The sequence below is a fragment of the Cibotium barometz genome, chromosome 42 (assembly GCF_041138505.1).
Source record: "Cibotium barometz isolate CiBa-2024 chromosome 42, ASM4113850v1, whole genome shotgun sequence".
Taxonomy (NCBI): domain Eukaryota; kingdom Viridiplantae; phylum Streptophyta; class Polypodiopsida; order Cyatheales; family Cibotiaceae; genus Cibotium; species Cibotium barometz.
The window spans coordinates 31,974,310-31,999,359 of NC_141087.1; the positions used below are offsets into that span (position 1 = coordinate 31,974,310).

The 25,050-nt window shown below is 38.3% G+C and overlaps 1 protein-coding gene across 4 annotated transcripts; it reads right to left on the reverse strand.

Moving 5' to 3' along the window:
* Nucleotides 1-10,496: 10,496 nt before the first annotated feature.
* Nucleotides 10,497-14,244, reverse strand: LOC147614380 (uncharacterized). Of its 4 annotated transcripts, none has more exons than XM_086780926.1 (9): nucleotides 13,622-14,243; nucleotides 13,006-13,251; nucleotides 12,699-12,878; nucleotides 12,250-12,524; nucleotides 11,738-12,061; nucleotides 11,487-11,580; nucleotides 11,145-11,287; nucleotides 10,936-11,000; nucleotides 10,497-10,843 (listed from the first exon to the last, which is right to left on the reverse strand). In XM_086780926.1, the coding sequence occupies exons 1-9, from the start codon at nucleotides 14,149-14,151 to the stop codon at nucleotides 10,790-10,792; spliced, it is 1,911 nt and encodes a 636-aa protein (XP_086637052.1). In that variant the 5' UTR covers nucleotides 14,152-14,243; the 3' UTR covers nucleotides 10,497-10,789. The 4 variants fall into 4 exon arrangements, with proteins under 4 accessions (XP_086637052.1, XP_086637051.1, XP_086637050.1 ...); XM_086780925.1 differs by having other exon boundaries at nucleotides 12,250-12,530; XM_086780924.1 differs by having other exon boundaries at nucleotides 10,562-10,843; nucleotides 11,145-11,308; nucleotides 13,622-14,244.
* Between the last annotated feature and the right edge of the window lie 10,806 nt (nucleotides 14,245-25,050).

Consider the following 25,050-nt stretch of genomic DNA (forward strand, 5'->3'; position numbering starts at 1 on the left):
TTTCTGGCAAAAGTATGATGGTCGATGTTGTTGAAGACACTATAGATGCTACTGCACACCAAATCTTTGCCGCTGTACAGCCCAAACACCCAAAATCGAGTCCAAACAGTCCAAAATCACACCTCTCCAGCATGTCTGCATAAACCTTGCAGTGCCCAAAATGCGCCCAAGATGCGCTCGAAACGCGTCGTCGTTTCGCAGATCCCAAAAGCTGTATACAATGTATACACCACACTACAATATATACCTTCTTCTCTTAAGAGGATATCTCAATCGGAGACAGAAAAATAGGGTCACGAGGAGAGAGATAGACTACTAGATCAAGTGTCATGGAAGCTAGCTTTGATACGAGTTGTTGGAATTAGAGTTAGGGTTGCAACAATGCACACACACACAAGATAAAGAAGCTTGAGAGCAAAAAAACTCATTAGATTAGAATAAACAAATGTGTGCCAGATAAAAAAATAGTAAGATGGCAAAGCATATGGTAGGTCGGGCAGGTGAAACCAGGCTAACCTACGGAGTGGTTAACAGTGTACTTCAAATCATGTGTATCCTATAGAGAAAGAAGAAAGCAATAGAGAAAGGGAAGAAAGCAATAGATTTTGACACATAAAGAGAGAAAGAGAGAAAAGTACATTGTCAAAGTGATGTCTAATACGTTCAAATATGGACTTGTTGAACTCTCCATATGGTTTGACATGTTTGATGCTAATTTAGACTTTTAGAACTCTCCATACAGTTTGATATGTTTGATGGTAGTTTATCGTAGTCGTATAATAGAGTATTTACATCACGTGCATGCACACCCACATCGTATTCTCTCTTGAAGACACTTCTTGCCTCTATGTGAGGGCACCTCCACATGAACCGTCTAAATCACTTTGATGTTCCACTATCTTTATCTATGCTTAATTTTAAAAGTCTCTATACATAAATAGAATGGAAAATTATGGGGGCATTGTGAGGTTTATATAGGATTTATGTTTTTCAGCCAGGGTGGTTTACCTTTTTTTGTTAAATAATTAAACAAATGAATTAAAATATCCATGTCATACATTGGTAAACTTGTTGAAACTATACCGACGAATATATTGATGTTGTTAAATGAATTACAATATCCATGTCATGCATTAGCAAACTTGTTGAAACTTTACCGCGATGAATGTACCGATGTTCATAAACAAATTACTAATCGACAAACATATTAACGATCATAAATAAATTACTACTGATGACATAGAATTTTCAACCAAAAATATGTCACTTTTCATCATTTTTTTAACGAACCCACCTCCTCCAGGTGCTAAAATAGTGTTTCAAAATAGTTATGAATTTTCGTAGAAGAACCTCCTTGAAGTTTTCAATCTACTGAAAGTTTTCCTTTTGTAAGGCTTCCTCTCTTTGGACGCATTTCTTGGAAAATATTTCCAAGCTTTTGAAGACTTTCAGAACCATGGATTTTTGTTTATTATTCAACATCAACAAAATTCTTTCTGCAATTTATCTTTTGACACACGAGCTCTACTGCGAATATTTTGCTAACTCCTCAAATTAAAGCACATCGGCGACACCTTATTACTCAATCTACATCAGATGAGCTAAGTATTATTATTTCAGTAAATTTTCATTCCTACATTTAAAATTTGCAACCTTTATCTTTCCACATCTCTCTTTCATCACCATGAATCCTCTACCTCCAACCAAGAAACAAGGTGACTAGTCAACTTGATGATTATTTTTCGGGGGAGAAATTCTTTAAGAGAAGGAAAAAATCAAGTGGGCTACCAATCATTTGGTGAACAATGCACATGTGACTAGAACAAGAAAGCACAAACCAAAATCTTGGAAGAGATTTCATAAACCCATTAAGAAAGATTTCTTATCTTCACAATACAAAACTAGGGCTAGACAACCATAGTCTATATTCAGATAGCTTAACAACAATGAGAATATATTGGCTTATGTGGATAGATTTTGGCAACCTTGTTATAAATATAGGTAATTGAGAAAGTTTGAACCAAGGATCAAAGGAGGAAGCTTATAGTAGGTTTGAAACCCATAGTTCGATCAAAGGTGAACATGTTTTGACCACACTCTCGTAGCTTAGCTATTTCGTTAGCCGTGAATCGTGAAAAGAAAAATGGTTTTCCCAAGGAAGCAATGACACCCCAAACCTTGACATCAACGCTTTTGAAGCCTAGAACCTTTCCAAAATCATTTGATAAACCCCTCAATGGCAATAACATAGGTATTGATACCAAGGTTGATGTTTCAAAACAAGTTAATAAAGATGATTCAAAGAAATGTTACAGGTGCAAAGAGATTGGACATATCGCATCAAATTGTCCATGGAAGATAAAGTTTATTTCACTTGGAATAAATATGATCGATGATGATGAAGATGAATATTCTTACCACGATGACGACGACTACTCCGACTCTTGAGGTAGCATATTCATTTCATTTGATTATTTTTATAATAAAATTTATTTAAGGCTTTTTGTAACTTTCAAGGAGAGTTTTTACGCATCAAAAGTAGAACTTCTTTGTTGCCATATATATAGGCAGTGATGTGTGTGAACACACTTAGGACTGCCGGGGGACACTTTTTCCCTCTTTAGGAGGTTTTTTCCCCCGGCTTGTATATACGCCCATTATTCTAGGGCTAACCTATCTTTTGTACATTGACACAATCTAATACATCGTGTGTTGTGTGCATTCTTGTTTCTTCTTCTCCAAGCTTTGTGTGCTTTCTTGCAACCCTAATTCCAACAATTGGTATATCAGAGCAGGCATCGGCTCCTAGGGCTACGTCGCTGCTTGCACCCTCCGACTCACGTTCTCCGATTGAGGTGAGCTTTCATGAGCGCTTGTTGCAGGTCCCTATATTGTGCAGATTAGCCTGTAGGGCTTAGCGTTCTCAGAAATTACATCTGAGGTCGTTTCGGGCTCTGTTTTTGCATTACAAGTTTTGTATAGGTGTTTTTGTCACTTTGTGCAGAAATTTCGACAGTGTAGTTTTCTGCAAAACAGGTGCAAAACAGGAATACGTATTCTATTGTGGACCGTGCTACATAGCACGAGTTATTTTCTATTCAGTCTTTTGCTTCATTACAGGTAGCTTTTGCATCAGTTTCAGTCAATGGCCATGGCTGATAACAGCAATGATGTATTTCGCATGTTGTCTCTGCTCTGCTGTGCTGATGTGACAAGTTGGATGGAGACAGCAACTACCCACTTTGGGCATACATGATGCAGCATGTTTTGGTTGGCAAAAGGAGCGTGGAACATTGTGCAGGGTATGGATGTACGTCCAGGTTCTGTGGATGTAGGATCTGTTGAGGATGTTGCAGGTTCTAGCAGCTCTACTGTTTGCTGCCCCATTGCTGAACAAGCTCGTTTTTGGGATGGTAAAGATGCGCAGGCTCATGCCTTGATTGCACTTTCTGTCAAACGTAACATCACTCCACATATTCGTTCAGCTAAAATAGCAAAACAGGCTTGGGATATTCTAGCTGGTTTGTATGCAGGTCGTAATGAGGCAAAAATCTCTTACCTGCGTCGTAAAGAGCTAGAATCAAAGATTATGTAGGAAGATGATGACATGAATGGTTTTCTTGCCGAGATTAAAGATCTAAAGGAACAGTTGATTTCTGCAGGTGAGATTATTCCTGATCATTCTCTTGTGCAGACTGTTCTTGATGCTTTACCTGAGTCATATCAGACTTTTGCTTCCACGTGGAGCCTTATTACTGAGGACAGACCTGATGTTGTCAAGTATGATACTTTAGTCAACAAGCTCTTGCAACAAGAAGCACAGTCCAGGCAAAACAGGGCTAGGCAGCGTGCAGTTGATCAGGCATTTGTTGCTACCCAGCAGAGAAGAAGTGGTAAGGCAGCCCCTTCCACTGTTTCTTCTCCTATTAGTAGGTTTGTAACTTCTTCTCCTTCCACAGGTAGCAACAATAGGTCTGAGAAGGCTCTTGATAACGGCAAGAAAAAAATCAGGTGCAACTATTGTAAGGCGACTAATCATGTCATTAAGAATTGCCCTAAGCTAAAGGCGAAAGAGGCAAAGAAGAAAGAGTCAAATGCAGCCACAATAGCGGATGCTTCTACAAATGCAGATTCTGCAAAAGTTGTGCAGGATACAGAATGGGCGTTTAGCATGTATTGCCAGTATGACCCATCTGTACATGATGCATGTTTGGTAGTTTCTGTTGACTCTGATGTATGGTATTTTGACAGTGGTGCTACAAAGCACATTACCTCGCATTGTGATATGCTCACTTGTCTTGAGGCTGTCCCTAATGGGAATACTGTCACATGTGCCAATAATGCTTCTTACCCAGTGAAGGGCATTGGTAAAATTATACTTACTGCTACAAATGGCAGCGCTTTCACACTTTCAGATGCTTTGTATGTGCCAAGGATAAAGAAGAATCTATTGTCTGTCTCTGCGCTTGCTAGACTTGGACTTATAGTCAAATTTGTGGATGACAGATGTACTGTTCTCATGATTTAACTTCTGGTGATACGATTATTGTATCTGGCACCTTGTTTCATGGGCTGTATAGGCTCAATTCTTATGACAAGTGTGTGGAAGATTCAGCAAATGTAGTTTCTGATGAAAAGGCAGTTTCAGATGCAAAACTATGGCATGCTCGTTTTGGTCATCTGAACTTTGCTAGTTTGCTGCGTTTGCAGAAATTTGATATGGTTGCTTCATTGCCCCCTCTTGAGGCACCATTGAAACATGTTTGTGAAGGTTGTATTTTGGGCAAAATGTAGCGTTCTGCATTTCCAAAGGATGGTTATGTGTGGGCCACTCGCAAATTACAACTTGTACATAGTGATGTATGTGGGCCTATGCAAACTCCGTCACATTTGGTAAACACTTGTACTTTGTGACTTTCATTGATGATTACTCAAGACATGCATGGGTATATCCACTGAAGGCAAAGTCCGAAGTGTTTTTGTGCTTCAAACAGTTTTTGCTTATATTTGAAAATGTATCCAATTGTACTGTGGGCACCCTCCGTTCTGATCGAGGGGGGGAGTACATGTCTAAAGAGTTTGATGCATTTCTGGCTAGTCGTGAGATAAAACACCAATGTACAGTGCTGTATACCCCTTAGCAAAATGGTGTTGCTGAGAGGAAAAACAGGTCACTTATGGAGACGGCATGATGTATGGTCAAGAGCCAAGCTTTGCCACATGCATTTTGGCTTGAGGCTGGCTTGAGGCTGTCATGTGTGCTGCATATGTACTCAACAGGTGTACCACTAAGGCCTTGCAGTCTGTTACTCCATACGAAGCTTGGCATGGCAGGAAACCTTCTATTGGTCACTTGCGTGTCTTTGGTTGCTTGCCCTATGCTTTAGTGCCTGTGCAATAACGTAGAAAATTGGATGATAAGGCTATCAAATGCATTTTTGTTGGTTACAGTGCTGAGAGCAAGGGTTACAGATTGTATCATCCGTAGTCAAAGCGTATCTTGATTAGTCGAGATGTTGTTTTTGTGGAAGATGCTGTGCAGCATTTGTTATCATGTACCAAAGAGACAGGTGTGAGCTCACGGGATGTATTTGATACATTGTTGCCTCTCTTTATAGGTGGGAATTCAAATGTAAGTCCTAATGAGGCAAATATTCAGCCTATGCAGATTTCAAACGACATCATAGATCAGCCTATTTCTGATGCAGATTTACAGGATGTAATTTATGAGGATAGGGCTGAAAATGAGCACGCTAGAGGTATGCCTAAATGGCTGGTGCAAACCTTGCGTGATAGTAAAATTGATGCACCTATGTCTAGTTGTACTCGTTCAGGTTTTCAGCATGCCTCTTATGCATCAGATTGTTATGCTTTAGCTGTGTCTAGTATGTGTGAAGAGGAAGAATCTCTTTCATTTGATGAGGCACAAAAATCAGAAAATTGGTTGGCTGCAATGCAAAGTGAATATGATGCTATAATGAAGAATGGTACATGGTCTTTGTGTGATTTTCCTATTGGTAAAAAGGTCATTGGATGTAAGTGGGTTTTTAAGTTGAAACGAAAGCCAGATGGCAGTGTTGATCGCTATAAGGCTAGACTTGTTTTGCAAAGGGTTATGCTCAAGAAAAGGGCATTGATTTTGATGAGACCTTTGCTCCCACTTGTCGTATGACCACCATTCGTAGCATTTGTGCATTGGTGGCAGCTCATAATGGTTGGAATTATGGTTGGAATGTACATCACTTGCACATAAAGATTGCGTTCTTGAATGGAGATTTTTATGAGGAGGTGTATATATCGCAGCCTCGTGGTTTTGTTTAAAGAGGGTAGGAAAACAAAGTGTGCAGGTTGAAAAAGGCTTTATATGGCTTAAAACAAGCTCCACGAGCTTGGTATGAAAAGATACATGCATATTTGACTGCACATGGTTTTCAGAATAGTCCAACAGAAATCACTTTATATGTTAAACGTGTGGATGATGTACATCTAATCGTTGCTCTCTATGTCGATGACATGCTGCTCACAGGACCAAATGAGAGTCATATTGCTGATTTTAAGGCTAATTTGAATGCCTCTTTTGAGATGTCAGATTTGGGACATTTGCATCATTATTTGGGGATACAATTTAAGCAGTGCGATGGAGGTATTACTTTGTGTCAGACAAAGTATATTGAGACATTGTTGCAGAGATTTGGCCTTGAAGACTGCAAGCCTATTGCTACTCCAATGGAGACAGGTTTGAAGTTGAGTCTTCATGATGCTGAAGATCACTTTGATATCACACTCTATCAGACAGGCAGCTGTTGGTTGCCTCATTTATGTATGCATTACGAGGCCGAACATTCAGTTTGCAGTCTCACAGGTGAGTAGGTTTATGCATAGCCCAGGGTCTCAGGATTGGAATACAGTTAAACGCATCTTTCGCTACTTGAGTGGCACCATACATCTTGGGTTGTTTTATCCCAAGGGGGGATCGTTGCTGCCAGATTTACATGCTTTTTTTGGACTCAGATTGGGCTGGTTGCTATGACACAAGAGTGTCCACAAGTGGTTTTTGTTTCATGCTCGGTAGCTCATGCATATCTTGGTTGAGCAAGAAGCAACCTATTGTGGCCACTTCTAGTTGTGAAGCTGAGTACAGGGCAGCTTTCACAGCTACGGTTGAGTGTGTGTGGCTCAGATGGCTTATGGGTCTGACTTGGGTGTTGGACAGGAGTCTGCCACCTCTATCTACACTGACAGTCAGAGCGCATTGGCAGTCGCGAGAAACCCAGTTTTTCATGCTCACACAAAGCACATTAAGGTGCATTATCACTATGTCAGGGAGAGACTCTCAACAGGAAAGATCAGCTTGGCCTATGTGCCAACACAGGACAACCTCGTCGAACTTTTCACAAAGGTGCTTCCTCGTGAGAAGTTCGAAGATTTCCGCAAAGCTTTGGGCTTGCTCCCCTTTGTGGACTGATCTACTTAGGGCATGGCACTTCCCTATACATGGGTGCCAGCTCTCGTTCACACCATCACTCCCAGGGGGGATTTGTTGCCCTATATATAGGCAGTGATGTGTGTGAACACACTTAGGACCGCCGGGGCACTTTTTTCCTGTTTAGGAGGTTTTTTCCCCCGGCTTGTATATACGCCCATTATTCTAGGACTAACTTATCTTTTGTACATTGACACAATCTAATACATCGTGTGTTGTGTGCATTCTTGCTTCTTCTTCTCCAAGCTTTGTGTGCTTTCTTGCAACCCTAATTCCAACATTCTTGAAGAAATTAGTCCTTCCATCTTGAAGTATACTTAATGAATTTTTCACTATGTATTAGTCTTGTGGTATGGGACACAAGATTAATCCTGTGTGAAGAATTATTCTTGTTAGTCATGTGCCAAATGAGTATACAAATTATTTATGCACCCTTGTGTGTGGCATTGCTATATTACTAGCACATACGTTAGAAGATTTTTGGTTATTTACACTTATTGTGTGAACAAGCTCTAGTGCTTAAGCTATTTTGTAAAAAGTAGAAAAGCAAGCCCTATTTTGTACGCACAACTATTATTAGCTCCTTGGGCTATATATTGAATACAATGCTAGATGATGTGTATAATGATACTCGCATCGTAGTGAAACAAGTGTTAAGTGTATGGTGTGTTTGTGCCTATCAACGTTTTATATTGGGATTAATTGTAGAGAAGGCAATTAAGTGGAACAACTAATGTGTTTACGTTTGTGAGATAGGTGATGAGCAGTGCACGTGTCGCACATGGAGGATCTTGTCAATATCTCACACTCCTTTCTTTGATACTTATTTGTATGCTTTCTTCAACTCTTACAAATGGTTTCAGATAGGGAATTGAGTGTTGATGTGTAGCGAGGATGGTTGATATGATGCATGTGAATGAGGTTGGGTTGTCCATGAGAATATAATAATTTAGAACACCTAGTATGGCATGTACGTTGGTAAATTGCGAGCGATAAGTGGCTTGTCCGCCAACAATGCCGACCATGGGATGCGGCTTTACAGTGACCTGGTCATCTCTACCTTGTTTGATTAATATGGTTGTGGGCATGCTTTTCACCTTGTGGGAGGGAGAGGTGGAGCCTAGTTGAGTCTTAGGCTTTTGTCGACTTTAGTTGCATTGCTGGCTCTTCTCCGCATTTAAGTTCTCTTTTTGGTTCTCTTCTTAGAAGAGGTTTTCATGTGCCCTCTTTCTCGTTGCTTCTCTTCTTCTTCTTCTTCTTCTTCTTCTTCTTCTTCTTCTTCTTCTCTCTCTCTCTCTCTCTCTCTCTCTCTCTCTTTTCATGATTATGAAGAAGTGATGTTTATTGTTTTTGAAAACTATATTTCAAATATGAGGTTTCCTTGAAGCGATTTTCAAGAGCTGCAAACCTCATTTTTTGACTTCATTTATAAAAATGACTTGAAAAAAACCTATATTAAAAAAATAGTCAAAAAAGACTCAAATTTTTATGTCAAAAAAGCAATATTCTTCACAAATTTTAATGCCCAAAAATGAATATCCTTCACAATTCTCAAATCTACAAAATATTACCCATTTCGCTTGCACGAGTTTTGTAGGCATTCATCTACTTATAGTTCTCAATGGCTTTACTAAAATTGACACTAAGGTTCTCATCTATGGTTTTTACTTAGAAAAAATAAATAATTAATCTAACGTTTTGGGTCCTTATAAGCTAGGATACGCATTATGAATTTGTTTAGATAAAAAGGAATGGAATGCCAACAATATTTACATGGGTAGCATTGGTTGAAAAATATGTTTTTTTTTGGAACACTAGGTCTAACATGGCATGAAGGTGTGGCCCTTTGACTCGAATAGAGAAACTTTTTTACCATTAGACTCGTTCACCACCGCTCTTGATGGTGAACAAGATCCTTGTTTTTTGAGCCGAAGTCTAACACCCTGACTCAAACGAAAACCCCTTGATTGGTCAATCTCATTTACTGAGAGCAGTTTCACTACCCACCTTAGGAAACTCACATGCATGGCACATGTAAGGCCACTTCACATGCATGGCACATGTAGGGCAGTGATCTTATTTTGGCATGATTATCGAGTCTAGGCACATATATGTTGAAGAGTAAAAGATAGTGTGGTAATTTACATGAATAGAATGGTTCTTTATGTCTTTGAGAAATTTTGCTTAGAGATGATGAGTTAGATGAAAGAGCTTGATTGTCCTATTGTGAAGAAGATTGTTTGAGCCATGTTTTTTCATGAATAGAAAACTTTAACGATTTATAGAATGCCTTTCTTTGAGTTCATATATGCAATATTTGCAACACTTGACATCTCTTAGCAAATTATTCTAGCAGTAGTTTTTGGATATTACTATAGTTCCCAAAATTGCACATGTATAGATATTTATGTATCATCTTTGAGCCTCCCTTGCATGCTAGCCTGATTTGGGAGCTTCTACTGAAGGTGAAGACAAGAAGTATTAAAATAACAAACATAAATTATGTTATTACATTTGATATGAAAAAAGAGATTCATGGACAATTTAGTCTTGGGTTGCTTATGCCTACTCCCACCTTTTATCCTTCTATAACTCTTTTTCAAAAACTTCGGCTAAACGACAAAAGATTTGGGGTGGGAGAGTATCCCAATGTGGTATGGCTTTAGGAATGCTAGTTCAAATCTTGACTCACCCCTCCCTTCCACAAGACACTACATAGCATTGCCATTTTACAAAAAAGGATCTTAGAGGTTTGTCCAAGTACATCATGGAAAACTTAAAACGTAGTAGTCGAAAAACTACGAGAGTTCCTCACATTACAAAAAAGGATCTTAGAGGTTTCTCCAAGTACATCATGGAAGAGTTAAAGCATAGTAGTCTAAAAACTATGAGAGTTCCTCACATTACACCACTGCAATTAAATATAAAGGAAAAACAATACTGATTCTAGAATGTGAATGAGATTCCCACCCCCAAAAAAATAAAGTTATAGAAGTGAAGAAGAATGTTTATGATACTAAAAAATAAGGTGATTCCTTAAATTTTTGAAGTCATGAGAGAGTAAGGTATTGATGTTCTTTACACCAATGGAAAATTTGATGGTTAAGGTATTGATGTTGTGTAATGACAACTTTGGGATGGGTGGATGGGTATACAAAACTCTAGCATCATGTACAGTTGATGGCATTTTTGTACCATGTTTGTAAATATACAGAGCTTAAATACTAAACTTTTGGAAGTCGAAACTAAACCCCCCTCCTGAAATTATAAGAGGGAGGCCCCTGAGAGGAGATGTCTTCATTCAAATTATTTCTTAAAAGGCAAACAAACTGCGCACTCATCTTTCGGGAGCCACAGCACCTGTAAAGGACAAATTCTAAAAAAGCATATCACAAAAAGCATGGTTATTGCAAATTATGGCATGGATGCAGCCTAGGGAAGTTTGCCTTTACCTTAGGAATACATTTTGAGCAATACCTATGTCCACAAGAAAGCTCCACACAAACCACAGTAAAACCTGGTGGCAGCATAAGACAATGTGTCGGGGACATGAAGTAATGAATTAGCATTGGTTTAGTGATGTGATCACACTCTCAAAACAAGTATGTGAAGAGTGAAATACATGACTTTGTCATCAAAACCACCATGGTGGAGATCATACTCTTGCACATGCTGCAGTTGCGTTGCTTGCGATTGGTGCTAGGAGTTACTGCAAATTTAGGTGCCACTTCCAAGTCCATGCTTTTGCTGCTAGATTTGTTGAGAGGCAGGACAAATCCATGGGGACTAGCGGAGATTGAGTTCCTGAGAAGATCAACTCTATCACTTCTTTGCACAAAGAATGGCACATCATATCCTTGTGAAAAACTGAAATCTTGATCTAAACTTGAAGACTGACACCTATGTATGTGCAATGCCATCAAGGGGAAACAAGAGAAGGAAAGAATGAACTATCTTAATGTCAGATACATGCCTGGTCGGTAAGATAGAGAAGGAGACTTACCTTTGCTCGGTCTCATCTTCAACCTCTTTCAGGTTCTTCTCATTGTTTCTGTCAAATACTCTCTTTGCGAAGGACTGACATCCACTACGTGGACCTAAAAGAAAGCATGAGAAGTCAACATCTAAGGTAGATTGAACAAGAATGAGTACCTCTATGTGCCAAAAGCATCTGGGGACATCACATATGGAAACCAAAAGATAATGAATACCAACAAACTCATGAATGGGGTCTCAAATGGTGGATTTCATTACCTTTTGGAGACTCAGTGAAAGCATACTCAAGAGGCAAAAAGCTGTCAAGAGGATCTGGCTGAGATGGTGGTGATGATGATTCGGAATCTTGTAGGGATAATGCAGCTTGTAGTGGTAATAAATCATCTGGTGGTGATGATACGGAATCTTGTAAGCATGATGCAGCTTTTCGTGGTAATGAATCATCTTCCATTTGTTGTGAATCATGTTGTTGGTGTATTTTCTGGAGACACAAACTTGAAAGGTACATTCTCTCCATCTCCAAATCCTCTGCCCGCTTCTCCACATGCCGTAGTACAAGGTCATGTTCCCATGTTGGAGCCCCTACCGTACCAGGCAAGCAAGGCGTTTCCATCCCCCAATGTGAGCATATGATGTAGATACTTACAAGCAAGCAAGTCCATTCTAAGATGTGACTACGTGTAAGCCCATCACTTTGAAAGAAAACTACTACTTAATGGAGATTGCAGGTCAAACAAACTGATGGGGGAGGAGAGGTTCATGTCGCTTACCTGAGATGAGGGATTCAAATTTCCTGATCTCGCAAGATGGCTGCGTAGCAGCTGAGATGTACTCTGTATCACTCAAAATTTTCCACTTGCTGCTCATAGATGGAACAGATTCACAATTAGCAACTAGGCTGTAGTTTCCACTGTTCCAAGGTTGCCCACCGACACTCGTAGATGGGGCATATTCACAATTAGTAACTAGGCTGCAGTTTCCACTGTTCCAAGCTTGCCCACTGACGCTTGTAGATGGGGCATGTTCATGACCAATGGGAGATTTCCTAGCACTTACAAAAAAGAGGGCTTAGTTAGTGCAAATTCAATCTTGCTATAAGCAAACCATAGTATTTTATTGGCAACTATGTAGTATTGTTAAGCAATGTGGAGATCATTCAGTAGTGTGTAGACCCTTGGCATGCAATTGTTGATAAAAAATCTGGCTCTTGTCATCTTACTTGCCAACAAGTTGCCTGGATTTCTCTTTGTAAGGCTTTACAAGAACGCGATCACCGGAGACATAGTGAGGGTTCTTGGCAAGGACCTTCTTCACTGACTCTGAGTAAACAAAGGCAACAAAGCCATACATGCGCTTATCTTGAGAGGGTATCCTGACTTCCTCCACATGACCATATGTACTGTACCCATCACAAAAACGAAAACCACTCAATCGTTAGAAAACATTTACAACAAAAAGGAAAAGTTGCTAGCATAATTTGTGACGCAGCAATACTCTTTAAAGAATACATCAAATAGGCCTCCCACCTGAAGTAATTTGAAACATCCTCATCAGTAAATGTACTGTGTTCAGGGAACGTCATGTAGATTTGGCATTCGGCTGCTGGTATTGCTTCAAATGCATCACCCTTCTGGTCCCCCATGTACTTGTGAGAATCCTCGGCCATGTAGACAGGGTGTTCGACCGGAAACACTTTGCTTGCAATGCCCTTTTGGTCCCCCTTGGAAGTTGCATACTTATAACCATCCTTGTTCAGTGCAACGGAAGGAGGCCTACACGCAAGTGAACAAATTATTTACAGAACAACAATCCATCATGTTCCTTCTACACAAATCCTTTGAAGAAGAAAAAACACACACATGCGGCGTACACATATGCAGAGAACACTCATATAAAAATGATCCATCATGTCCCCTTTAGTCAAACATCATAGAGAAGACAAAAACATATATACTGCTATGATGCATGTATACAGACACACACTACATTCAGATAGCAAATATTGAATGTGTTCCCATTAATGCAGACAGAAGAAAACAAACATGTTGCCCATGAGGTCTACATACATGCAAACATCAATGAATCATCATACCCATGAGACCTGCACAGCTACAGATACAACATGCATAACATAATCCATACCTGTCAGTAATTGTGACCAAGGTCTTTATCTGAGCAAGCAGCTTGTTAAGACTGTGTGTGACCATTTCTTGCCCCTGGCTAGGTGTAAGACCCTCAAGATGCATGGATTTTCCAAAATTCTCTCGGTAGAGCTGGGGGAGAGTCGCGATGGGCACAGGACCACCATGGCTGTGTAGAAGCTCCAGGACCTCAGATTCCATCTTTTCTAGGTGGGCTGCTGAGGAAACATCGTTGCACTTAGAGTTTGAAGAAGAAGGGAGGCAGGTATGATTGATGTGCAGAAACCTGCAATTGTTGCCATACTTGCAGTAGCCTCTAGTGTAGTAGATACACGGCTTTGACATGGCTGGGGCAAGGGCACTATGATTAGTGGGCTGATTAGCCGCGGGGCTGTGATTAACCGACTGTTGATCTGGGTTGGACTGGTTATTTAGGGAGAGCGAGGTGTGATTAAGGGGTGAAGTTCTCAAAAACTGCTGCTCCGATGTAGATTTGCTGAGGTCCAGCTCTGGGTCTATGGATTGCACCATCGCCTCAACGTCTTGGGCAACCGTAGCTCTCCCATTCTCTGCCACCACAGGAGAATTTTTGAAAAACCAAAATATGCCAAGGGGTTTGCTCTTGAAATAAAAAATCGCCCTCTTTTTTTTGAAAAACCAAAAAATGCCAAGGGGTTTGCTCTTGAAAAAATGAAATAAAAAATGGCCCTCTTTTTAAAATTCTTATCCTTGCTCTTGAAAAAATGAAATAAAAAATGGCCCTCTTTTTAATATTCTTATACCAAAGCACTTGGGTTCGATTCTCGCTGACTACGGTAGATTGGTAGACTACAGTGGATGTGCATCATTGTACAAATTGCCGATAGTGCTGTGTGTGAGTTGTACAAATTGCAGATAGTGCCGTGTGTGAGTTTGTATACACAAGCCGGCTGATCATTTTTAAAACTTCAGTCCATGAATAGTAAAATCATAATATATATTGTCACAATAAATATGGCACCAAAATGTTTTTTTTTGTATTTCCATTAAATATATTCCTTGAGATTTTCAAGAATAAGAATGTTTTTCTAAGGTTTCATTTCCGTATGTAATGAGTAATGCTTGAAAAAGTCAATGAAATGACAACCCTCTCTATTTAAGGCAATCAAATGATGACCCCCCATATACTTTCTATTTGCATGCACTCACCCCTTCATATCTTCTCTATTTAAGGCAACTAAATGATGGCGCCCCATATGCTTTCTATTAGCATGCATTCACCCATATCCTTTCTGTTTAAGGTCTCCCTATTCTCTATAGAAGGCCTTCATTCAACTAGTAGAGGGAGGGAGAGAGAGGAGGAGGAGAGGGAGGGGGTGGGGTGGGGGGAACTCATGTATTAAGGTTATATTAATTAAATGCCAAGTCTGTGGTATTTAATTAATACACCTACAATAAAAATAATATACACCTACAATATGTATTACACATACTTGTAATGCATTTTATAATATAAGCCAATATATGTGGTATTTAATTAATACACCTACAATAAAAATAATATACATCTACAATATGTATTACACATACTTGTAAATGGTGTGCGGTTTGTCCCTTTCCTCACTAAATAAAATTTAAAAAAATATGGCTAGAAATACCCAAAAAAAAATTCTAAAATAAAGATTGCGCATAAAACAAACGAACATATATAGTTTTTTAAATGTCAAATTGCAGAAAAGAGAGAAGAAAAACACACACACACACACACAGAGACAGCACCTGTCATGATTAAGGTGGTCGTTTGAATTATAGATTAATTAGGGCTCTCGTTGACTGTCGCCTGCATAATTCAATAATCAATGGACGTTGCGTTGCGCATCCGTGATTATAAAGTGTTTTGTTGGGCTCGTCGGCCATGGATTTGCTAACGAGTCTCCACTAAGTACACATTATGAATTAAATACAGTTTAAAAAATTTTAAACATGCTTTTTGTATTATGTACATCTCCCACCACTACCAGAGCAACGTGTTAATACCTCTAGTTTCTTAAACCCAGTATATATATATATATATATATATATATATATATGCGTTAATTAACATAGCAAACCATGATAAATATAGCAAGCCATGAAGTTCAATCCCAACATTGATAAATATACATTTGCTCCAGAGACTCATTTGTGAGAAAAACTCATGCATCCATGGTGGTTTCATGTTCGCACCATAAGAGCGCCTCGAAGACGAACATTGTGGTGGAGGATGAACATTGTGGGGGAACTCGAATCCATACCTACAAAAACACACATGGAGTGGATTATCACAAGTCCCATAATGTACACCCACACACATAGACTAATGCATAGATCCTAGCATCTATACATTAGGCGTATGGCTATGCTCTAATGCCTAGATGCTAGGATATATGCATTAGTCTATGTGTGTGGGTGTACATTATGGGACTAGTCATAATGCACTAGGGCATAGCCTCCATGGATTAGCCCCAATGCATAGATGCTATCATCTCTGCCCTAATGCATAGCATCTATGCATTAGGTTAATGCATGGAGGGTATGCCCTAATGTATACCATCATTGCATTAGCCATAACGCAATGATGCTATGCATTAGGGCATAGCCTCCATGCATTACCCCTAATACATGATGGCATCTTTAATGCATGGAGGCTATGCCCTAAATTTGCATAGCATCATTACATTAGCCCTAATGCAATGGTTCTATGCATTAGGGCTTTATATAGATTTATGTTTTTCAGTCGGGGTGGTATATATATATTTTTTGTCAGATACTTAAACAAATAACCACATCATCGGTTCATGCATTAGTAATCTTGTCGAAACTTTATTGACAAATATGCCGACATTCATTAAAAAACTACTGCTGTTGATTGAATATACCGATGTATTTACCGATGAACATCTCGATGCTATTAAAAAAATTACTATTGAGATGATGCATAATTTTAAACCCAAAATTATGTCCCTATTCATCATTTTGAATGTACCCGCCTCCTCGCTTCTCTCTTTCTCTTTCACTAATCTTGTTTTTGTTTATGTATTAAATGTTTCCGAATGATAATGCTCTCTCTATTTTCTTTTTGCAGGTACATTGTCCTCCTCTCATATAGACTCTCCTTGTACACTCTCCTCCTTTCTTTCCACTCTATGCAGATTTTGCTTTTTTTTTTTGGTTGTTTCTTAGGAACTTTCTTGTTCTGAGCCCTCTCCTCCACACTCTTCTACACTCCCCTCCAGTGGTTTTTTCACACCTATTAGGGTGGTGCCCTTTGTTTCATGATTTCATATTAGGGTGGTGCCCTTTGTTTCATGATTTCATATTAGGGTGGTGCCCTCTATGCACTCCTCTATGTTTATTGAGCTTTATGCATAGCCCTCTATGCATTCGGGCTAATGCAACGATGCTATGCATTAGGGCATAAAGTCATGCATTGCATAGCCCTAATGTATAGAGGGATTAAGGCATAGAATACAACACTAGATCCTAGACTTGTATTCTATTCCTTAAACCCCCTAAGCCCTCTATGCATTAGGGCATAGAATACAACACTAGATCCTAGTGTCGTATTCTATGCCCTAAGCCCTCTATGCATTAGGGCTATGCAATTCATAGCATCATTTGCATTATCCCTGATGCTATGCATTAGGACTAATGTATATGCATTAGGGCTAATGCATGAAGGCTATGCCTACAATGGCCCCATAATTTCCCACTCTAGTTGTGTATAGAGCGTTCAAAAAATTAAGCATAGATAAAGAGAGAAAATGGAACGTCAAAGTGGTTTGGACAATTCACATGAAGGTGAAATGGAGCCCTCATGAGAGGTGAAGAATGGTTTCAAAAGAGGTACGATGTTCCTGCATACGTTGTAAATACTCTATTATACGACTATACCAAATTACCATCAAGTATGTAGTAGAACCATATGGAGATTTTGACAAGTCTATATTTGAAATATTAGACATCACTCCGATGATGTGCTGGATTCTTCTCCCTCTTTCTCTGTTTATGTTCCAAAATCTATTGCTTTTTTCTCTGTCTATAGGATGCAAATGATTTGAAGTGCATGCAAGTGTAGCCTATGATGAGGCCATGCAATTAAAATTTTTCTATCAAAGGACAAAGCCGTATGTGTGTTCTCTATCAACACCTCCTAGAGAAGTCAAGCAATCTTGGAAATGAATACATAAAACATTGGCGAGGTCACTATATAAAAATCATATACTATGAAATCCCTTATCTTTGAATTTGATAAAAATAAAATGAACCCTTTTTCTTTATAAACTTATAACTTTTTTTCAAAATCATGTAAACAATACCTTTATGCAGATATATTTTTGTAAATTTATCTTAAAAAAAGAAATTAAAAAATTCCTTCTATTGAAATCTTGTGCTATTTCACATATCCTTAAAGTGAATCCCCCGAGCGGAAAACATACAAGAGGATATGGCATCACACACACAAGAAGGTTTTATGAAAGAGCTAACTAAAGCAATGTTTGAAGGTACACGCATGATGGACAAGACATGGTATCATAGGAAGCACATCATGTACTCACTCTATGGTTGGGGTCGGATGCATGTGTCTTAGGAGTATTGAAGTAAATATATGTCATTTTTTAATTCCTCTTTCTATTTTTTAATCTCGTCCTCTTCAAAAATAAACTAGCTACTAACATCACATCGTGTGTCATAATATGCCAGGTTATTGAAATATACAATATTCCTATAGAGAAACTCCATGCCCAAGTCACAAGATGATGTAAAGAAGATTCTAAGTTCAATTGGCATGGACTATAGTTGTGTACATGCATGCCTAAATGATTGTGTCCTCTTTCGTGGAGATCTTAGTGAACTCTCCACATGTCCAAAATGTGGTGCTCAATAATATTGACCACATTTATAAGGTCAAACCATTCTTTGTAAAATTATAAAGCATTTTCCAATCATTCAACAGTCCTTGGAACACATGTTGAAGTGGAAGTCCTTAGTAGAGCTAATGACTTGTTGGCATGCTAAAAGCCAATCCACGGATGGCATCTTATACATTCTTGCTCATTATGATGCAACCTACATTTAGGAGACATGACCTAAATTTAAGGAAGTGCATCGATACATATGTCTTGGTTTGCCAATAGATGGTGTTAAACCATTTGGTTTGTGTACCACAACATGGAGCACATTGTTGGTGGTATTGGTAAACTACAATATCCCTCCATTGTTGACCATTAAAAAGAGACATCTCTTGTGTGGTTTATTGTTGTGTGGAAAGTACAAAGTTCAAAACATGAACATTGTGTACATGTTACCCTTAATAGAAGAGCTCCAAACCTTATGGGAAGGCATAGTTATGACATGTCTAAATGTCCTCAAAATAGATCAACAAGCATATGGGTAATACCAATATAGATCAACAAGCATATGGGTAATACCAATATAGACTAGTAGCAAGGCCCATGTAACACCATTTAGCTATACCTTTTGCTTGTTGCTAATTACTCTTGCTCTAATTACCTTATCTAATGTATGCTAGTGAGTGTGTGTGAGTGATTTGAGGTGAAAGGAAGAGGAGGGAAAAAATAAAATATATATATATATATACACACACACACACACACACATATGTGTGTGTGTGTGTGTGTGTGTGTGTTGGTTTGACCAAAGATAGCTTTCAATCTTAGACAACCTTCATGTGCACTAGATGTTGAGCTGATTTGATATATTTGATTGTCTCTAAGAGCACTGAAAACGAATGACAAAGCTTTGGCATCAATGTCTTTCCATTTTTGAATTGCCTCTGGGTTTCTTGCTATGGGTTTCCTTTCAGTTTCACTTGCAATACCCCATTGACCTTTATCTATAAGGGCCATTTGCATTTTGAAGGCCCAAGTATAGTATTTTGAGCTATCAAAATGGTCATTTCTATCAAAGAAATGTCCATGATAATTTGACATTTATTAAAAATTTTAAAAATGTTACCACAAAGTCCCTCTCCTGTTATAAAAAACTCTTTATAGTTGCATTTCTACCTTTCTCATGAGGTACATGAAGTAATCTATCATGCATTACCATATGACATGGCAAACATTTAATAGTTACTCTATAAAATTTCTGTAGGTTTGGAGTCAAAGTATCATCAACAATATAAAATGATGAGACACTAACTCAATCTCCATAGATTGATAAACCTGATCATAAACTTCATTCATAAGAAGTTAAGAAGCTTGTAAAAAATTAATTAAAAAGATATATATATTGAGCTCACAGATGTATATACATTTATATTCTTGTTCCTCACTAACAACATAGTGTATGACCAAAACATATTTAGATTTAGAATAAATAGACATACATAGACAAATAGTCATAATTAAAATAGAAGCTAAAACATAACAAAAATATAAAAAAAACTTGCACAATATTTCAAAAGAAACATGACTCAGATTGCCATTAGATATCGAAGTTAAAAGATGCCTAGTTACAATGGTGCTTCTCTTCTTAAAGTAGCTGAGAATCGGTTACAAAATTGTTACATCTACAGATACGAACATACATATCACATTAGGTAATTCCTTCTAAATTCTTTGCCCAAGGCAGTTCAGCTTCTAGATCGGTTTGGACTCTGGTTTCCCAGTCAACATACATCAATCACTATTGCTATATAGCAGACATTGTTACTATATACCTATATGGAAATGCTATACATGTATAATTGCTATATAGTAGAAATTATTGCTATATAGCTCTATGCAAATGCTATATAACATTATAACAATTACTATATAGTAGTACTACTACATACCTTTTAGACACTTAGATATGTCATGCTTTACATCTGGGAGAGTCCTACATAGCTATCTAGCAATACTATATATCACTACTATATAACAATGATATATAGCAGTGCTAGAGCTATATGTTATATGTTACATAGCACTGCTACATGTTTACCTTTTAAACACTTATATATGCCATGCTTTACATCTAGGAGTCCTACATAGCTGTCTAGCAATGCTGTAAAGAATATAGCTCTATGGAAATGCTATATACCACTGTAACAACTACTATATAGTAGACACTATTTGTATGTGATGAAGCACCTTAGGAAGTGTATAGTATACACCATTGGTGTAGAGTAGAATAGCATGTGCTATAAAGAGTATATAGCACTACCAAATCTCCATAGCACAGGAGCAAGTGCAAGATAGAAAAGGCACTTGCTATATAGATAAATATAGCAAGTGCTCTATGGCAGTGGTCACTATTTGTATGTAGCAATAGTTATTGCAATTATAAAGAACTATAGAATAGCAGTCACACTATTGGTATAGAGCCTTGTGCGAGCAAGAGTATATATAGTACTAGCAGTATAGAGCAATATAACAAGGGCTATACATAGCCATCACCATATATCTATAACATGGTTGCATATGGCAAAAGTTAAGGGTTAGATGATATAAAAGCTCTATGGGGCAAGTTTTTAATAAATAATAGATAAGTGTTATATAGCACTTTGTGTATCTATCTAAGAGCTTCACATGTGATGTATTAGATGCTAGGTGAGAATAATTAAGCAAATGTCGATATGGCATTAATTATCACTCTAGCAATCTAGCTAATAGTGATGATAAGGTAGAGGGTTACCTCCTTTACTTTCCTAGATAAGTCCTTAGTGTTCTTTGTGACAAAGAGATCACAACATTTTTATAAACTTGCCACCCTCCAAGGACATTTTGTATCTTCTATGTGGACAGTTGTGTCTTCAATATTTTGTATCTTCTATGTGGACATGCTCTCTTGGATGGCATTTCAAAGATACCGAGCTCCCTCAACCCTATGAAATTCATTGTTAGCATCCTCTAATGCATGGCATGCTTCCTCCACCATACTCTTACAATAAGCAAGACATGTTGTAGCTACAGTACACATTTCTTCTATTACACCCTTATGATGAGAATCACCATACATAGCCATGATCTTTGTACATTTGTTGTCTTTGATGGGAGAAGCATCTGAAGGTGAAATGGAGTCAATACCAGACATCAAAATATCAAGCTTCCTCCTCTTGCTATCTAGGTCACCATGCACATTATTTGTAACCATAATAGCTTGAGTAAAGGTTGCCCAATCCACCCTATACTGTGATTTGTTTGTTGCATAAACAACTAAGCTATAGTTATCTCAGGCAAAACCCTTCCATGCATCCATAGATTTGTCCCAAACTTATTTTCCAATGGCTTCATCCAAATAATTAGGCTCCACATGTTTCACCATAGATGCCATATATGCATAATGCACAGCATATCCTCTATATGTTAACCTCTATACTAGATATCTCATTCTTTATGATCTTCTCAATGGTTGTGGATCACTAGGAGCTTCTTGAGCTCTTTCATGTGTGGCAGTGCATACTTCTCTTGCTTCACTTCTGGAGTCTTTAACATTGGAATTCCCAAAACTCATTAATACTTTCCAAACTAGATGAACCTCAGTGAATTTCCAATGCCAACAAACTTTAACTTTCTTATTTCCTAGGCCCAATGCACTATTCTCACTACTCACCACGTCATGCCTCAATCTTCTTGACCATGGACTTACATTCTTACTACTAGAAGTCTCATGTGGCCGAGACATACTAGTAGAACTCTCCAATCGCGATTGCACATCGACATTCACATCAATGTTATTAACCACCACATTCTCACTTTCTTTTTGTACCAACTAGCCAACTCATTAATGAGAACATGTTTGTGATTGGATTATAGCATTTGTATGATTTTTCCAATCCTATGCATACCCCATGAAGTTACATTTTTTAGCTTTTAGATCCAACTTATTTCTCTTCACATCTAGCACATGCACATATGCAATATGTCTAAAAACTTTTAAGTGTCCAATGCAGGGCCTAAAATCGATAACTCCCAAAGAATCACAACGCTATTCAAACACTTGCATGAACTCATATAGATCTATGGAACCATCAAATTTATTCATATATTTTGATATTTCCTAGGCAACATGTTTAAGAGTATACCTTGAGCTATTTGTAGCTCCTTCTTTGGCTTAGGACATCTTTCAACCCATGTGCGACCCCCCCCCTCCTAAACTATTAGAATAGCTATAGTTTGAGCATCTAGGATGTGAAAGGGTTGTGTAGTTACAGCTAGCACTGGTAATGGATTTGGAATTGCGGGCCTACTAGGCAAGGGACCAAATCCTAAAGGAATCGATGGAACTAGGGGTGTAAAACCAAATGATCTAATGTTTGGCATGTAAGTTGTATATGGCTTGGGGAGGAATCAGGGATTGCACTTGAGGGATAGGCCTCAAGGCATGGAATTCACTAGCACTTGGATTTGGTCCCAATATTGCTGGGTTTGTCCCCCTCAAGCTTGCTGATTAAGTGTGATTTTTACTTTGCAATGGACTAGTGCACAACTCGTACGGTCAACTATTTCACTGGTTTGAGATTTTTTAGGGCTTTTATTTTGTTTGAAGTTTTAGAGTTTTTTTATATTAAATGTTGTTTTTAATATACATTTTTTAATTGGTTTTTGTTTTATTTGGTTGATCCTAAAATTAATGAGATTAAAGGAAAATAAAGGAAGTAAACACACCTATCCACCTGGATGCGAGAAAATAAAGAAAGTAAACACACCTATCCACTTGGATGCGAGAAAATAAAGAAAGTAAACACACCTATCCACTTGGATGCGAGAAAATAAAGAAAGTAAACACACCTATCCACTTGGATGCGAGAAAATAAAGAAAGTAAACACACCTATCCTATCGGATGCGAGAGCATCTGAGAGAAAGAGATGATGCAAGGAAATTCAGCAAGGGACTTACACCTATCCACCTGGATGCGAGAAAATAAAGAAAGTAAACACACCTATCCTATCGGATGCGAGAGCATCTGAGAGAAAGAGATGATGCAAGGAAATTCAGCAAGGGACTTACACCTATCCACCTGGATGCGAGAAAATAAAGAAAGTAAACACACCTATCCACCTGGATGCGAGAAAATAAAGAAAGTAAACACACCTATCCACTTGGATGCGAGAAAATAAAGAAAGTAAACACACTTATCCACTTGGATGCGAGAAAATAAAGAAAGTAAACACACCTATCCTATCGGATGCGAGAGCATCTAAGAGAAAGAGATGATGCAAGGAAATTCAACAAGGGACTTACCTCTATCGAAAATTGGTGAAGCCCTTAAAGGAAGCACATTGTTCACAAATCAGGCCCCTTCAACTTCCATGATTTTGTTCAAGATTTCACAACCCCAAGCTACAAAATCACGTCAATTGATTAAACATGGGTAAATCCTCTTTTATTGTCAATCTATAGTTTCCCATGTCCTTGTTTAGAGTTTACACCCTATGCATTTGAAAACTTCTCACATTGTTGGGCCTCTCCAACTTCCACAATTTTGTTTAAGATTTCACAACCCCAAGTTGCAAAATCACCTCAATGATTAAACATGGAAAATTCCTCTTTTATCAATCTATAGTTTCACATGTCCTTGTTTAGAGTTTACACCCTATGCATTTGAAAACTTCTCACATCCACAAGTGTCACAAACTCTACAAGTTGAGCAAGTTGTTGTCATAGTTATGCAACATCATATCATGGGACACAAGAGTGATGATCATCATGGTGAGAATGAGGCGTTCATTCTTGATGGAGTTTGCATTCCTTTCATACTACACCACCCCTTTATGCTTTTGACCTCTAGCTTGGTAAATGGGCTAAGAATATAGGGTGATAAGGCATAATGTGTAGAGGCAAAAGGGGAGAAGAATAGATGTTGCATGACGAATGAAGATCAATACAAGGATGCAACAAAAAAGACACTTAGGGCTCTTAAAAAGAGTTCCAAGTTGTGGATGAGTGTGGGAGTGGGTTTGACAGTAATCCCACATGGGAACTTTTGGGAGTTTTAGAGTTTTTTGTATAAAAAAGTGGCTCATTTGAGAGCTTATGGACACATTGGGCAAACTCATGTTTGAGCTCTCTTGAGACTAGCTCTCCCTCTTCTTCCATAGAGGTGCAAGCTCTTCTCTCTCCCCATCTACATTGTTGTAAGTTCTATTCTTTTGTTAATTCAATGCAATGAGTTGATATTTGTCTCTCTTCTCATGTCAATTCTCTAGTGTGCATGTTTCTTATTGATAGCTTCAAGGGTTGTGTGCATGCTAGGGAAATGAGTATTTGAGAATGAAGAATGCTTTGATCTTGTGTGAGCAATAGCTAAGCTTTCTTCTTGTTTGGATGTATGGATGAGTGGAATGTGGAGTTGAGTGAGCAATAGCAAGATTGAGCTTGTGTGTGTGTTAAGTCTATGTCAATAGTAGTAGTATTCCTAGCATTCTCTCCATCAAATGGATAAGCTTTTGTGCACCGGTA

Coding starts and splice junctions, on each gene's coding strand:
- LOC147614380 (XM_086780923.1), bottom strand. CDS start 14,151: ATGGTGCAATCCATAGACCCAGAGCTGGACCTCAGCAAATCTACATCG. Junction 12,879..13,005: donor GATGTTTCAAATTACTTCAG/GTGGGAGGCCTA, acceptor TGATGGGTACAG/TACATATGGTCATGTGGAGG. Junction 12,531..12,698: donor TCCAGGCAACTTGTTGGCAA/GTAAGATGACAA, acceptor CTTTTTTGTAAG/TGCTAGGAAATCTCCCATTG.